Source organism: Parambassis ranga, chromosome 2, assembly GCF_900634625.1.
Source record: "Parambassis ranga chromosome 2, fParRan2.1, whole genome shotgun sequence".
NCBI lineage: Eukaryota > Metazoa > Chordata > Actinopteri > Ambassidae > Parambassis > Parambassis ranga.
This window is the reverse complement of record NC_041023.1, coordinates 24944758-24961986: the sequence shown is the minus strand read 5'-3', so window position 1 is coordinate 24961986 and position 17229 is coordinate 24944758. Positions and strand designations below refer to the sequence as shown.

Below are 17229 nucleotides of genomic sequence, written 5' to 3'. Positions count from 1 at the left end.
AGGAAAAAAACACAGCTGAGCTGAGAGCGGATTTCAGTTCACAGCAGAGGCTCCGTGTTTCATCAGGACTCTTTCAAACTCACCAGGAACTTTTAAAGGAGCAGTCCCACTGAAACACACACACTGAGGCTGACGTTTGGTTTAGATAAAACCAACACTCATCGTTCATCACTTTATAGTCAAGCTGAATAGTGGATGCAGAGAACAGACTACAACCCTGACTGTAGCCTCACCAATTTCCCATTCTACCAGTCTGTCAGTAAGTAAACCCCTCTTAAATGTGGAATCAGCCTGCAGACGGGCAGTTTACCGAGAAGATTCATAACCTACTGTTAGCATGGTACCGCTAACCCAGCTATATATTGATGTCACTCACATGTAGCTGCTCGTAGCTTTAAAGCTTTATCTTCTCACAAGACTGCAGATAATCGAGCAGCATTACAGGAATCAGCAGATTGCGCACTCGGTTTCACTCCAGTGTGTGCAGCAGGGAACAGGAAGTGACAAACATGAGGCTTCTGGATGTCATCATAATAATAAGAATATAGCTTCACCTGCTGAACAGATCCTCACGTCTGTGCAGTTGTGACCTCTCAGTCTGAGCCATACGAGCGCGTCTCCATCCGGCGGTTCCATAAACGTACACACTCTTGTGTGACAGCAGCTCTGCTTCAGGGAGTCGAACCAGCGTCTGTTGAGCCAGGCAGCAGCAGCCAGCTGAAAAGTCTGCCAGGTCCCACAGGGTGGTCGGTTTGAATCCCTGCCCAGACTCAGACACACAACCTGCCAGAGAGAGACGAGTGTGCTCCTCTGGACACACTCTTATGCTCCAACATGTCAGCAGGGTCCCTGAGCTGTGTGTGTGTTCACACAGGTGGCGGTATGATTTGGTGTACTTTGTCTTCATGCTCTAGAGGTTTTTAGTTCAAAGTAAATGCTTTAAAAAATAATGCCATAAATAATATTATTTATTTTTATTTATTTATTCTGACTTTATACAAAATGCAGCAAACAGATAAAAAACTGGATCAAATCAATATGTGGTGTAACCACCCTCAGTTTTTAAAACAGCATCACTGCTTCAAGGTATGTTTTCCCTTCAAAGTACTTGGCAGGTACACACACTCCAAAAAATAACACACCAGGAGACGCTAAACAACTACAGAGAGAGAAAAAGAGTGCAAAAAGACCCAAAACAACCACAAAGAGACACAAAACATCCACAAAGAGACACAAAGAGACACAAAACAACCACAAAGTACAGAAAAACAACATAAACACAACCTCAAAGGAACTACAAAGAGAAAACTGTAAAAACCACAAAACAAATAACTCACACTTAAAACAGCGACCACACTCCACTGACAAACAGACTAAAACATTACAATGAGACACGAAACAATTACTCACAGTTTAAAAACAAACACAGAGACAACAAAAGACTCAAAACAGCCAGCAAGTAAAACAAAACAACAACACAGACACAAAACAAGCACAAAGAAGCATAAAACAACTGTAAACACACAGTAAAACACCCACAGACACACAATGACCTCAGGGTTGTTGTTGTTTTCTGAAAGGACACAAAGTTGATTAACACAGTTACAGTCCTTCTTATTTAGCTGTGTCAACAATCTCTGAGCTAAACCTGTGAAAAGACCTGCAGTGTCTGCAGTACCTGCTCGTCTCTGAGGATCAGCCTTGTGAAGTCCCTGCCCCTGCAGCACGACAGGAGGACGCCGACTGCGCCTCAGTGTCATCAGAAACAACTACCACCTGTGTGTTATGCCCTAAGTTTCCAGCGGGCAGCACTGTTGTCGGTCTGTTCTATATGTGAATTAAAGTGGACTTGTTCAGGCAAATGAGACACACAGTTACAACCTGAACTGACTTTGATCAGATGAAGGACAATTTACTGCAGTAACACTGCAGTACACACACACACAGTGCTGAGGTATAAAAACTGCAGACGATGGCTGTAATGAAGGTTTGAAGTGAATGTGGACTCAGACGGTCTGGTTCCTGCTGCGTTGCCTGGAAACAGCCGGGCCCTTGTGTGGTCACATGTTTTTGCTATCAGTGAACTACAGTCTGCAGTTGTCTGCCTATATTAAACTTCACTGCTAGTTTAACCTGACGACACTCTGAGGCAGGATCGCCGTCCAATCAAGGGGGAACCGTGCCCTGTAAATAAGGATCTGCTTCCTTCGTTTGCCGGCAGCCCTCTGGTGTAGCTGATGAGCTAAGCTGCTTCGTCATGTTGGACCCAGAGGACATATCAGTCCTTTAGGGGGAGCAGCGGTGGTTCTCAGTGTCCAACTGGACTTAATTCGAGTTTCTGTGTTTCACCTCTCTGTCGCAGTAAAGCCATTTGAATCAGAGCCGTGTGTGTTTAATGGACTGCAGGAAAAGTGAGATTCCTGGGTTTTGTCTGGTGCATTTAGGAGGTCTGTGTCTTAATAACTGATGTCACATTCATTGTCTCCTCAAGAGAACTTTGGAGAAAATGAGCTAAAACTCCATATTGAAACGGTAAGAGTTAACAGAAACTTCACAGGTTAAGAAATGAAATGTCGAAAAAGAGCAGTTCCTCCAGTGTCCACAAGAGGCTGGCTCCAAAAGTGAGTGAATCCCCACAGACCTTCAAAATGTTACAGCAGAAAAACAAACATAATCACAGCCTGGAATCTATGAATAGTCAAATAATTCAACACACAGCTAATGTCATGAGACTGCCTCCTTCACAGGCCGAACTGAAAGGCCAGCCTGTTACACTGTTACGTTCAGAAGATTCCTCCAAACACCGCCAAGAACTGTGTCTTCCTTTTCTTCCTGCAACAGAGGAAGGATGCAGCTGGAGACACAAGACATGTAACGTTACAGGTTGTTTTCTCTCTTTGTCTTCCAGTGGTTCGGTGACCTGGTGACTCCGGTCTGGTGGGAGGACGTCTGGTTAAAAGAAGGTTTTGCTCATTTCTTCGAGTACGTCGGGACCGACTTCCTCTTCCCAAAGTGGAACATGGTGAGTAGAGAACAGTTCAGACTCTGATTTGTGTGCTATTATCAGTCTCAGAACACTCTGATCAGCTCTCAGGCTGTGTCCCTGGGTGTGTCAGGACTGACTGCAGAGTAACAGGACATAAAGCTTGCAGCTCGGCATGTTTTCTGATATTCTCGGGCTCCGTCTGCTCAATCTGAAATGAAATTTCTGCGTCCTTTGAGTGTTTCATGTGAGTCAGAATTCCAGCTCAAGGCTTCAGGTCTGAATGTGATTTCTTTTAGAGTAAAACATTTAAGACTCTCCAGACACCCAATACAACACAGAGGAGCACCACAACGTGTGGACATTAAATCAAACGTGGTAAATGTTTTCCTTCGGCTGGGACGCAGAGGCCGTCCCTGTGCGGCGGTTGTTGTTTGGCAGAAAATAGTTCCCAGTGGAAGGTGACAGAGGTTTGAGGATTATCCAGAGGAACTGGGACACTTTTTGTGGACGCTCTGAGAACCACAAACAAAACAGCACTCTGCTCCGTTGTGCTGTTGAACATAAAGCAGGACCTGTGTCAGATAACCTGGCAGGAACAAAAGGCTGTTCTGGATAAAGTGACACTTCAGACCCCACAGAAGACAGGCTGAGCAGCAACTGTAATATCTGCACAGAAAACCTGGTTTCTGTTAGAACACCAACCATTAATTTAATCTAGCTCACGGGTGCTTTTCCACTGCAGGAAGTTACAGTCCCTTTGTGCTCAAACGTAACATCTAGAAGCTCTTTCAGGTCTGAGATAAAAGCACTTTATGTGGATGCTGCTTCTTCTCGACTCCTGCAGTGACCAAAGGACTATTCACACCCTGTTGTATAGAGCCGAGGCTCAAGGCTGCAGCCGAATAACTATGTATGTAGCTCAGAAATATACTTTACCTTGAATATCATAGAACTATTTTCACTTGATGGTAAGTAGATACTCCACAATAACTAATTCACATTCTATGAAATCAACTTCTCCTTAAAGTTGTGACTCAATACGTCACTGAAAGAAGTTTGCCATCATCCTCCTCATCCTCAGGAAAACTAAGGCCGGGTCCTGATTGGGCACATTTGTCCTGTGTTCCAGCTGCACCGTGTTTTTGTCCCGTCCTCAGCGTCCGTCCAAGTGTAGCCTTTTAGGACCTTGTACACACAGTGTATGTGCTGGACTCCAGTCACGTCCTTCCTCAATCCAGGAAGCATGCGTTGGTCAGTTTGGCGTTTGTCACCATGGCAGCCATGAAAATGGTGGAGAAGATTGTTGCAGTTGAGGTTTAATCCAAACCGTGAACTTTACTGAAGCCTAACAAGGTAGTTTCAAAGATGGTTCATAAAGCACCTCGATGAAGATGCACAGTCCTATAGGTGAGAGTCTGACACACAGTTTGATCCACAGAGGCGTTAACATGTGAGGACGTGATGGATTTTAAATAAAATATTCCAGCTTCTCTGCAGCTGACGCCTCTTTTTTACATAACTTACAATACATTTGGATATACAGTGTGCGTTTAAGATAAAAGTGGCTGCTGAGGAGGAGGAAGTCCTGACCTCCTCCTCTTCCTCCCCCTCCTCCTCCCCCTGAACTCTTCCACCTTCCTCTGCCTGCATGGATCAATACGTGGTTCCTCCTTCCGCTTGGCGCTGCAGCAGGTGGGATTCAGCTTCATTTCATTCTGCTCAGGCAGAAAAACAAAATGATGCAGCGAGTGATTCAACACAGTAAATTTAGACACAAATTCCTCCTCAAAACTTCCAGACCCCCCGTAATCCACCCGCAAACTTCTCAGAGAAACAGTGAAATCTGCAGAACTTTAAATTACACACACACACACTACTCCTTCTTTGTTTCTGCTGGAGCACGTTGTGATTTACTTCCAATAGAGAGTGTGTTACAGCGAAGCACCTTATCTGCTGCACGCACACACAGGCTGCTTCAGAGCGACATAGCATTTTTAAATCCCTGTTACTGTGGTTCTGCACGGCTGGACGCTTTAATAGAAACAAAGTGTTTCTACCATAACAAGCACAATGATGATAAAGCGCCGTTTCCTGATAAAATAATTTATTTCTAATGCAGGTTTTTATTTAAAACAAAGCGCTGCGGGGCCAATAGCAGCAGCACACAGTCCACAAATACAAATATGTCAAGCAGGGAAACGCCCACAGAAGACTGTTTACTGCTTTCACAATGAGATGGATTGATTAACCTTCTAGACCCCAGACTGTTCTGTTCGCTGCAGATCAGCTGCTCCTCCCTCCTCCATGTCTGTGTGCAGAATAACACAGAAAGATAGACAACAGCTGCAGATACTCTCTGAATGTTGGTCATGTGACTGCTGCTCACATGTCAGCCCATCATGGCTTCCTGGTGGTGATTTATATCTGGTTGGATAAAACATCAAAGCTTCTCTCTGATGAACAGTAACCTGACGACCCATACCCACTGGTGGATTTTGGTGTTCTGAGAGTTTACTGTCTCTCCGGAGGAGATGAAGGATCAGGGTTAAGGCCTCCTGGGTGACTTTTGCTCCATGTTAACTCACTGAGAGGAGGCTTTAAAGCAGCAATCTGACCAGGAGGTCACATGGGTGCAGTCAGAGCCGACCTACACAATGCTGGAGGGATTATACATCCCCTCTGGAGGACTTGAGGATCCCACAGGAGGAGCTGGAGGACTAAATGAGACTGCCATGCTTCCTTTTTCAGCTGGCTCCTCAGCAGCTTCACATCTTGGATGTGCTGCTTTCACAGAGAGCGCAGGTCAGAGGTGAACAGAGGCTGATCAATATTCATCCTCTTCTCTTTGAAATGGACCTTTAGTAATACATAACATTATTGATCCATGTGTGTGTAGTTTCAGCTTCTGAAAATCATCACTCTTCTTTCGTTTTTACCATTTTTCACAGATGTTTTGCAGGAAATTTGTCCCAGAAAACTTGTTATTGATGCTGTTACAGCAGAAATGCCATGATCATCAACAGTTCTAACTGGACATATTTGATCTTCTTTAGGTTCCTATTCTGCTCATAAATGATTCAGAGATGCCAGTCTGAACCTGACACCCAGGTGCTGCTGCCTCATGCAAATTATAACAGACAACAACTGGCCAATTAAAAAGCAGATTTTCTGCAGCTGTGGAGGGGTGAACTCAGTATGGAAGAGTAACTTGTTTAAATGACACTGCAATGAGGAGGAGGAGGAGGTGGAGGAACAGGTGGAGAGGAGGAGTGACAGGGTGGAAGTGATTGAAAATGAGCAGAAAGTTCAGCAGCTGCTCCTGAACGCAGCCCCGTCCTTCCATCTGCAGTTGTGTTTACACTCACTGTTGGCCCGTCGCCTCCACATGTGGGTCCATCTGGTTCATAATGACCCCCTCCTCCTCCCGGTTCCCTCTCCAGGTGATTTAAAGTGTCCGCTAATTAAAGCTGATGTCTCATTTAGTCTGATTTTCTCACCAAGTCATCCAAATTTGCCATTAAGTAATTAACTAATTGTGTAATTTGTGGTGGAGTCTCTCAGCTGTTTGTGTGTGTGTGTTGACAGATGAAAGCAATATTCGAATCCTTTAAGTAGCGAACATTTTCCAGGAAATAGTCAGATCCACTCTCCTCTGTCAAGGCTTCATACTAAATAAACAAAAATATTGCATTATTTTAACACAGTATCAGGAATTATACAGATCCCCTTTGATCTTCAGGAACATAAATATAATCTCTGTAGATCTCAGGTTTAGACCGCTCCCACTGCTCTAAAAGTTACAGTTCAATAAGGAGCTGTCCTCTACCAAGAAATAGTCGAATCCCAGCTGAAGCCGTAGAATAAAATCTTTTATTGATCCTGTTGTTCATTAAATCTTAATATCTTTTGAAACTTCTATTTAACAAGATGCATGTTAATTTAAACTACATCAGTTTAGTGCACTCCATAATCCACAAATTACACAGAGCCACATTGGGCCAAGAATTAGCCAGATCCCTGCAGATAGTGTTAATTTGAAATAAGGGGGGGGGCTCCTGTTCATTCTGTTCATTACAGACTAAAACTTAATAAGCCAACAATTCTATTGCTTAACAAGATGGAGCTTCATTAAAACCAAATCTCCATAGTAAACACTATAATCCATGAATTAGACCGAGCCGCACTTCTCCGGATTTAGCCTGATCCCGAGGGTAATTTAGACAGAGCTTGTTAGAGCTCACCGTGTTTGCAGATGTCTATTAAAACGCAGAAAGCAGAGGAGGAGAAGAAAACGAAGAGACGAGAGGAGAAGAAGATGAGACGGAGACGAAATTAAAAGATGGAGGATCAAAAGGAAAGAGGAAACACTGAAAGACCAACAATGGACGCTCTAAGAAAAACAATCAGGAGGACACCGGGAGGGATGACGCTGGGAAAGTTCTAGAAGACGGAAAATAAAAACAATGCGAGGACATTACAAAGGTCACAATGATTAATCCGAACCTCTGTTGACCACAGCATGCAGACCTAATTATCTCACACACTAGAGGCAGAGCTGGAGGGAGTCCAAAAACCCAGATCCAGAACTCACTAAAGATGTTCATTAGAGCTGTGTTTACACAGCAGCGATGTGGGGACAAACATCCAGCTCACATTTTTCAGGTAGAAAGCACCGTTCACAGGAGGTTGTTGGGTTTATTGTGTCACATGCTGGGGTACAAACATTACTAAAAACAGTCCTGATCGGGGATCAGGGATTCAACCATTTTTTTTCAACTGTCCTGATAACATCCAGCATGGACTCCGTCAGCAGCAGGAAGAGGTCAAAACATCCAGGTCCTTTTTCAGGCATAAACTGGGTTCAGTATTTAGTTATGAGTGGATCAGGGCTGGCCTCACATATGTAGTCCATTAGACATGCTGTTTTCTTGTCTTTCTTTGGCAGTTGGGGGGGGGGGGGGGGTTATGATCCCGATCAGAGATAAATCCAAGCCCGGTCACATTCACCTTCAGCATCATCAGTCGTCACAGCAGCTGATGAGGACTTTATTTTTTTTGTCTTTTCCAGGAGAAGCAACGCTTCCTGACTGACGTCCTCCATGAGGTGATGCTGTTGGATGGCCTGAGCTCCTCCCACCCGATCTCACAGGAAGTAGAACAGGCGACCGACATCGATCGAGTCTTTGACTGGATCGCTTACAAGAAGGTAAGTCATTGCACATTGCACATCTGCAAGTATACCTGGTTAAACATTCAGACCAATCACTGAGGACTTAATAATGCTGTAAAGATGGCGGTTTTACATGGTGTTCTAACCACCAAGTGGATGCTTGAGGAAGTAATAAAAGTGACTTTTATTTATGAGACGTTTATTGAAAGTAATATGGTAATATTGACTTTATGTTAAGCTAAAATGTGTGCTTCTCTCCGCTGTCCATAGGGGGCGGCACTGATCCGGATGCTGGCGAATGTAATGGGACAACCGCTGTTCCAGAAAGGACTAAATGTAAGTTCATGAGCAGTTTCCTGCTGAGGTTTTTGTGTGTGTGTGTCCTGTGGCAGCAGAGACTGGAGTTCCGGTATTTTTCCTCAAGTTAAACACGTCAATATATTTGATCAATTAGACATAACTTCAGCCAAGGATCCCCATGAAGGTGCAGTGAGGCACTTTTTGTTGCAGTATAGATTTTGGGATGTTCAGGACAGCAGCCAGCATTTTAGAAATCCTGAGGTCATGGTTAGTGTTTTATTGATCATTTTAAGGGAAACTTCACAGATGTTGAAGCAGCTTTTTCTGATTTTCTGACCAGCAAAAGTCTGCCAGGTGACTTTAACAGTTAAAAGGCGCTCGGAGCAGAGCGGTGCAGAGTTGCTGGTCCCGGGCAGGGACGGCTACTGGAGTCTCTGTCTGCAGCTTCCACAAACATTTGAGTCCTCACATGGACAGAGGAGAGCTGGATCCAGACTTCATGATCCCCAAAAGAAACAGGAAGAGACAACCAACAACTTCTACGGAGTGCCGGCTCAAGCCAGATTTACACAAGATGTGTAACGTAAGCGTAGCTGCAGCCGCGGTTAATACGCTTCCATTTTAGTCAATGAGAGTAGTCACACCAGCCACGTAGCGTAGCTCTGCGACAGATACACACCGGTTCTGTTCCGGTGTTGCACCTTAGACACGTTGATTTACCGCATTGGGCAGACAGATAGTCAGGCACCAGAACAAAAGAGTTGATGGAGGAAATGGAGGCTTCAGTAACTGCTCTGTAACCCAGCCTGATACATGTAGAGAGGACATTAACCAACAGTAGATTACTGCGAGAGATAACAAAAGCCCCTTTGTACACCACGCTTCATAAACGGGTATGGTGGGAATTGATGCTGTGGCAGGGCCGCTTACGTTCTGCACTTGTTTTACAGCTGGTGTACATCCGGGGCCAGTCTCAATTAACATGTTAGCACGTTTTGATCATTTAGTTGTGAGATTCATGTTTCACTTGGATGTTATCGTAGCTTCCTCCAGTTCTACATGTATGTGTTACTGCATGGTTAAATGGCTCTGAGCACCCAGCCCAGAGCATTCTGGGTGCTGGAGTTTTGGAAAACCACAGCTCTTTTTTTCTGCTCTGCAAACACTCAGGATTTTATTTGACTTTTAAACAGTTTAAAACTCCTAAATACTCACATACATCCATGCATGCATTTTTAATATAATATTTCTTTTTCCCTAAATCCCCTGTATGATCCATGAGAATAATGAAGCGCCGTAACTTCCTGGAATAATGTTTTTAGTCCCCTCACAGTTTAATTGAGGACAAGTTCAAAGAATTCAACAGCTGGCTGAAACTTGGATCAGAGCAAAAGCTTCGAGTCGTTTGGGGACACAGAAATATATTTATTTAGTAGAAATCCCACAGTATTAATATTCCGTTTCACTCTGAAGGTTTGATTTTTGACAGAGCCTGTTACATTATTTGTCATTCAGCTGTATGAGGCTCCAGCTAATGTTAAAGTTTGACAAGCAACTTTTTTATGCACCAAAGAAGAAGAGAATTCATTCTGCAGATACTGTAAGGATGATGTCATATGATGTAACTGCTGCAAAGTGGGTTAAATATTTTTTTTTCCAGAATGAATAGAGTCCAGAAATATGTATGAATCCTACACACACACACACACACACACACACACACACACACACACACACACACACTGTCCTGAATCTCCTGCAGAAACTGTCAGTGACCTGGAACACACTGAGAACCCGATTCTATATAAAACACTGCTGAACAAGGAGAGAGAGAGAGAGAGAGAGAGTGTGTGTGTGTGTGTGTTTGTGCATTAACCATTACACCACATTTACTTAGTAAGAACATTAGTTGCAGCGCCTGCTCTTTAATCAGGTATTTAGTAAAAATTGCACTAAATTCATTTTATTTTTTTCCACTGCAGGAACTAAAAACAAAGGCCAACTGTTGACACAGTTGCAAAAACTGCAAAAACTGCAGCTAACAAGCTAATTAATTATCTCATGCTCCGCACCTGCACGAAGGGAGATAGTCCTCCAGCACGGGGCAGTAGTCAGGGAGTGAAATTAAAAATACACAGTGTAGACAAAGCAGTCCGACTCATTTGGTTCTTCAGGTTCTTTATTCCAGTCGGCCATGTTGTTGTTAATGAGCAGACTTAGGCTTTCTGTGGTGGCGCCTTTATGCAAGTTCCAACCTCTGAAACTGTCCCTGTAGTTCCTTTAAACTTCAAACGTCCATTCTGGATATTCAAGGACAAAAGAAATCAGGAACAAAACAGAAAGCAGCAGAACAAAGGAAGAGGAAGAGGTGAAGAAGAAAAATGAAGGAATGAAGGAAGTCCAGGATCTGTAAATCCAATCCAATGAGGCTGAAAGGAGCTGGTTCCTGTAAATATGACTGTGTTTAGATCACAGGAACCGGACACTTCTCATATCTGCCCGATGAGCCCAGTCAGTAGTGAGTGAGACTCTTCATCTTAGGGTTTCTTCATTTCTTTACCTAATTTCCCAATGGGGATTATTCATTCAGCTTTGATCCTGTCCTGAGTTAACGAAACCTTTGTGATGTCACAGACACAGACATGTCTCCAACATGGTCACTGCAGAGGCAGAAGTTCAAGAGCTTTCACTGCAGCTCCTGATATTTCATGTGGTGTGTGAACAGAAAACAGAACGTGGTAATTACGGTCGCTGCAACGTGACTTGATTCTGGCACAGACCTCAGAAACTCATTAATAATTATCGGTGTATGCTGGAATAGATTTAAATATCAGCCTATAGAAAAGAGGAAGCCGAAGGCAGAGAGTCACAGCTAAGGGACTTGTTGATGATGATGATGATGATGATGATGATGAAGACTTCCTCATCTTCATGTGGAAAACAAACCTTCATTAACAGGAAGCAGCAGCGCATGTCTTTCACCTATAGTCAGACTGAAGGCTGATCGCAGCTCCTCTCACACTGTACATCACATTTTACTCAACAGCTCTTATCATTGAAAACAGCCTGCTGTTACAGTATGATGCTGTGTGTGTGTTATCTCTGTCTATGTCAGCTTCAGTGAAGGTGACAGAGTCAAACTCACACAGCGCTGCTATCATGTGTGTCATCTTGTTCCAATAAAGAGTTTCTTCTTTTTCTTCCTACCTCATCGTGACACACACACACACACACAAACAGGAATCACTGAGAAGCAGATTACAGCTCTGTCTCTGTAGGTGTTCTGTCTGTTATCTCACACTCCTTCTCTGCCTTTTTGTTGTTTTATTATGAACTCTGCAAACCGGCAACCTCCCTAAGCTTTTATAACCCCCAATCCAGTGCGGAGGGAATGAGTTTCTGACTCCTCTGCACAGGGGGAGAAGGGCAGGGATCAAAACAGACACAACCAGGCTGAAAATGAAGCCACCACACCACTAAGTCCCCTTTTGAACTGGGAGAGTCTCTGTTAAGTCTGCAGCGTGTTTGTTAGATTAGAAAATGAAGTCCTCCTGGCTTATCGGAGCACAGTTTCAAACATTAAACACTTCTTTTGAAATGTTTTCTCTTTAAAAACGTTTTTGGCTCTTAAAATCAGAAAACTCATCCCCTCGTTCAGTCAAAAAGAGCTCCACAGCTGTGAGGATAAACTCAACAGCCTGAGGCTCTGTGGATCAGAGACACTCTGAGTGATGGACATTCAGATCTGACAGCAGCGTTCACTCAAAACCAGCACGGAAACTCCACAGATGATCATAGATAATCACAAAGCTGTTTCTGTTCTCTCTGCCTTAGGCTTTCCGTATATGACATAGGTTTTACATTTAGTATTAAAGATTTTAAACATTCACCAGACGTATGCCTTAGGCTTTTACATACATGCCATTTGTGCCTTAGGCTTTACATTCAATCTATGCAGGCCTTAGGCTTTCCATGCATTCCTACGACTTTTCTTACATGCCATTAGGACCTTTACATGTACACCTTAGACTTTACACATATTCCATGTATACCTTTGTGTGTTTGTTTTCAGGACTATCTGCTGAGTCACATGTACAGCAATGCAGCCAGAGACGACCTGTGGAGCAAACTGTCTCAGGTAAGCACTTACCTGTCCGTCTGTCAGGTCTCTGTCAGGGTTTCACTCTGCCGCAGGGTTTAAACCACGATCTATTCATTAGAGGAGCCAGACTGACTAAAGCTCTTTATTATTTAACGACACAGTGCTAACAAAGGCTGCAGAGATGCTCAGCTAGAACTGGGCAGTGATGGTGATGGTGTTTGGTTGTCATGGTAACATGCTTGACCAGTGTAGCTTTGCCTTGTTTTCTTGTCTGCTCACAGTCATTGGTCATTTATGTGCTGTGTTTCCAGGCCATGCACTCAGAGGGGCGGGACATCAACATCGGAGAGATGATGGACAGGTGGACTCTACAAATGGGCTACCCCGTCGTCACCATCAGCAAGAACCAATCAGAGCAGCTCCCCACTCATTACATCACTGTGAGCCAGGAGCACTTCCTGTATGGAGAGGAAGTCCGGAAAAACAACAGGTGAGGCGTTGTTTGTTTCAATGAAAGTAAAAGAGCTCAGCATGTTCAGTGCATTCTGGGTGTTGCAGTTCTTCAGAGTAAAGCTTTTAACACGTCATAGTACCGTTTATCTCTGATTGAGAGCTTCAGGTTTGTCGAGCCAGCTCACTCAAAAAAGGCCAGCTATTTCCTCGGCTCTGTTTGCCCTCACTGTGGTTAAACATGTCTGAGGTGACAGACTTTTGGACCCAGCCCTCCAGTGGACATTGGATGAACTGCAGTTTTTGACACTTGAGCATCAACCTTTAGGCCTGACAGTTGCTGCTTGCTGCAGCCTCTTCCTGTCCCTCCTCCTCCTCCTCCTCACTGGAGGACCTCCTCGTTTCACACCACATTAAGCACTAACTTTGTCTCTCGGTCATCTTGCTGCATTTTTTCCTAAAGAAGCACTTTTCTTCACATTCTTTAGCACCTTTACAACATTTATATTCCATTTATATTTGATTCACATCATGTTTTATTCACATTCTTCACAACCTCTGGAGTTTATTCTCTTCGCTGTTTTTATCGACCCACTTTCTCTTACATCAATACTTCATCTACTCTTTTCATTTCTTTTACCTGTTGTTGTTGTGTTTCTGCACTGTAGCTGACATTTATGATCACTCTGTCCCGCTCGGCGTCCCACCAAATGCTCCCTTGTCTTTGTCATCTCTTCCACTTCCTCTTCTTCTTCTTCTTCTTTCATTGTCTTTTGTCTTTGACTGGAGTCCCTCCAAGGTCTTGTCAGCTGAAGCCGTTGTTGTAGGTGAAGTTAAGCTCTCTTCTTTCCGCTCTCGTGGGGCTGTGCTCACTCACACTCAGAGGTCCCGGGGCGTTCACTGAAGAGACTGTTGCTGCTGTTGTTTTTGTTGTTGCTTTTAGTCGAGTTGGCATCACGGCTGAGTGTGGCAGAGGACTGAATCAGAGGCTGCTGTTTGATCCTGTGGAGCTGCGTTCAGAAGCGCAGCAGTGTCCCATGGTGTTACACAATGTTGATTTAAGCTTTATGTTCTTTATTTTATTTTTTCACACATAGAATTTCTGAAAATAAAGTACATAGGCCGATGACTCCCAGCCTACGCTGCAGTCCTCGAGTAACTCACAGCTGTGCGAAGGGAAACAGGGAATCCTTGGACATCGCTCAGGGTTCAGTGGACTGTAACTGCTGTGGATGAACGGCTTCCAGGTGAAACTTTGAAAAGCTCCACATGACATTTTTGTTTTTATCAGTGGCTTCTAAAAAACACAAATGGGACGCAAAAGTTACTCAAGAGGATAAATGACAACGTTTGACGTTGACACACATGTAGATGAAGAAGAAGAAAGTTGTTTACTGGCTAACTACGCTTCTGTGACTGAAGCATTGGTCTCCATGTAAAGCTACAGTGACCAGCAAGGCTCATCACGCCTCATGTCCAGAATGCTTTGCTGCTATGCTGCTTGTTAACACTATACTGTTTTCAGAGGATGGTCTGAAACTGAGAACATGTTCAGTGAGCAGCAGTTCTGAGGTCAGAGGAGAGTGGTCAGACTGCAGCTGATAGAAAGATAACAGGAACTCAGATTAGGTCTGCAGAGGAGCGTCTCTGAACGTACAACATGAAGCAGGTGGTCTACAGCAGCAGAAGAGCACACCGGCTGCTGCAGCTGTCAGCAAAGAACAGAAAACTGGGGCTCAAACTGAGGACTCACCAACACAATAGAAGAAAAAAAAAAGGTTGCCCTGCCTGATGAGTCTCTGTTTCTGCTGTGGGCTCAGATTTTAAACATGAAGATCCATCCTGCCTTCATCAGCGGCTGCTGCTCTGACGGTGTGGGTGAGATTAGTACCAACTGAACCTGGTTAAAGATCCATCGGGAACCATAAAATCTGGAAAAAAGTGGGGGCCTAAACTTAACCCTTGGGGTATACCACAAGTCATTCTGTAGCTTCACAGTGATCTCAGTCTCCAGAGCGCCCCCTAGTCCAAATATAGTCATTCTGAATGCTGCCTCTGGCCACTAATTATAGTGTCACTCAATAAATTCACACAGACAGGAACCGATCGGACTGCTGCTGCATCTCGAAGGCCTTAGCATATGTGATCTATATCTCTAATTAAGACCTGTGAAGGTCTTAATTAGAGTGTCTGTCTGTGTGTGCGATGACGACTTGTTGTCTCGCTGTGATCTATGCCGTTTGATTTCTGGTTGTTCACAGTGAGACTTCCTGAATGAATAAAACATAACTAACTGACAGTCCCTCCTTCTGCATCACAGACAGCCAGCTGTCGAGCTAACACGGCAGCCATCATCATCCTCAGGAAAGTTAAATCTTTCTTTTTAAACTTTTTAAATATCCTAGTTTAGTTTTAGTTGAACAGACAGCAGCGTTATTTTCTGTGTCAAACACAAGAGAGACACAAGGAGAACGAAAACAAATCAGGATTTAACAGCTGACAGGAGAACAGAGACGTGATTGGAGGACAAGTAGCAGCGTGTTTGATTTGATGAGCTTTAATGCTAAACAGGACGGAAAATGAATAATTCATGCAGTGAAGCAACTTTTTTTATACACCTACAGACACACGAACATGTCATGTCAGTGCAGCAGCAGCAGTGTGTGTGTGTGTGTGTGTTCATTCGACTTGGTTCTTGCTGTCTGGGACCTTAGCAGCTCTGTGAATGAATACGCTGCTCCCACTACCCACAATGCACAGGGCTGCAGCAGTGTTTGCTGTCACGCACATCAGGTCAGGACAACATGTCGGTAGAGGCCTTCCTCCCTTCTGTCCGCTCCGCTGTCTTCACAGCTTCTCGCTAGGGTTGAGTGATATTGACAAAAAATTTAATCACGATTAATTGTGGCATTTAGCCGATAATGATTAATCCATCCATCCATCCATCTTCCACCGCTTATCCGGGGCCGGGTCGCAGGGACAGCAGTCTAAGCAGGGACACCCAGACTTCCCTCTCACCAGACACTTCCTCCAGCTCCTCTGGGGGAATCCCGAGGGGTTCCCAGGCCAGCCGAGAGACATAGTCTCTCCACCGCGTCCTGGGTCTTCCCCGGGGCCTCCTCCCAGTGGGACATGCCCGGAACACCTCCCCAGGGAGGCGTCCAGGAGGCATCCGAACCAGATGCCCGAGCCACCTCAGCTGGCTCCTCTCGATGTGGAGGAGCAGCGGCTCTACTCCGAGCTCCTCTCGGGTGACTGAGCTTCTCACCCTATCTCTAAGGGAGCGCCCAGCCACCCTTCGAAGGAAACTCATTTCGGCCGCCTGTATTCGTGATCTCATTCTTTCGGTCACTACCCAAAGCTCATGACCATAGGTGAGGGTAGGAACGTAGATTGACCGGTAAATCGAGAGCTTCGCCTTCCGGCTCAGCTCCTTCTTCACCACAACAGACCGGTACAGCGACTGCATTACTGCAGAAGCTGCACCGATCCGTCTATCAATCTCCCGCTCCATTTTTCCCTCACTCGTGAACGAGACCCCGAGATACACAAACTCCTCCACTTGGGGCAGGAGCTCTCCTCCCACCCAGAGAGGACAAACTACCTTTTTCCGGTCGAGAACCATGGCCTCAGACTTGGAGGTGCTGATTCTCATCCCAGCCGCTTCACACTCGGCTGCAAACCAGCCCAGTGCACACTGGAGGTCCCGGCTCGATGAAGCCAACAGGACATCATCTGCAAAAAGCAGAGATGAAATCCTATGGTTCCCGAACCAGATCCCCTCCGGTCCCTCGCTGCGCCTAGAAATTCTGTCCATAAAAATTATGAACAGAACCGGTGACAAAGGGCAGCCCTGCCGGAGTCCAACATGCACTGGGAACAGGTCTGACTTACTGCCGGCAATGCGAACCAAACTCCTGGTCTGGCCATACAGGGACCTAACAGCCCTCAGCAGAGGGCCACGGACCCCATACTCCCAGAGCACCTCCCACAAGATGCCGCGAGGGACACGTTCGAACGCCTTCTCCAAGTCCACAAAGCACATGTGGACTGGTTGGGCGAACTCCCATGAACCCTCCAGCACCCTGCGGAGGGTATAGAGCTGGTCCAGCGTTCCGCGGCCAGGACGAAAACCACATTGCTCCTCCTAAATCCGAGGTTCGACTATAGGCCTAATTCTCCTCTCCAGTACCCTGGCGTAGACTTTCCCAGGGAGGCTGA

At 45.1% G+C, this 17229-nt stretch overlaps 1 protein-coding gene across 1 annotated transcript in view; it reads left to right on the top strand.

Moving 5' to 3' along the window:
• Positions 1-17229, top strand: part of LOC114432102 (thyrotropin-releasing hormone-degrading ectoenzyme-like) — a 111429-nt gene that overhangs the window by 72052 nt on the left and 22148 nt on the right. Inside the window, exons 6-10 of the mRNA XM_028399892.1 lie at positions 2909-3022; positions 8055-8192; positions 8427-8492; positions 12529-12594; positions 12870-13048. Of these exons, the coding sequence (XP_028255693.1) occupies positions 2909-3022; positions 8055-8192; positions 8427-8492; positions 12529-12594; positions 12870-13048 (563 nt within the window). The remainder of the gene's footprint in view (positions 1-2908; positions 3023-8054; positions 8193-8426; positions 8493-12528; positions 12595-12869; positions 13049-17229) is intronic.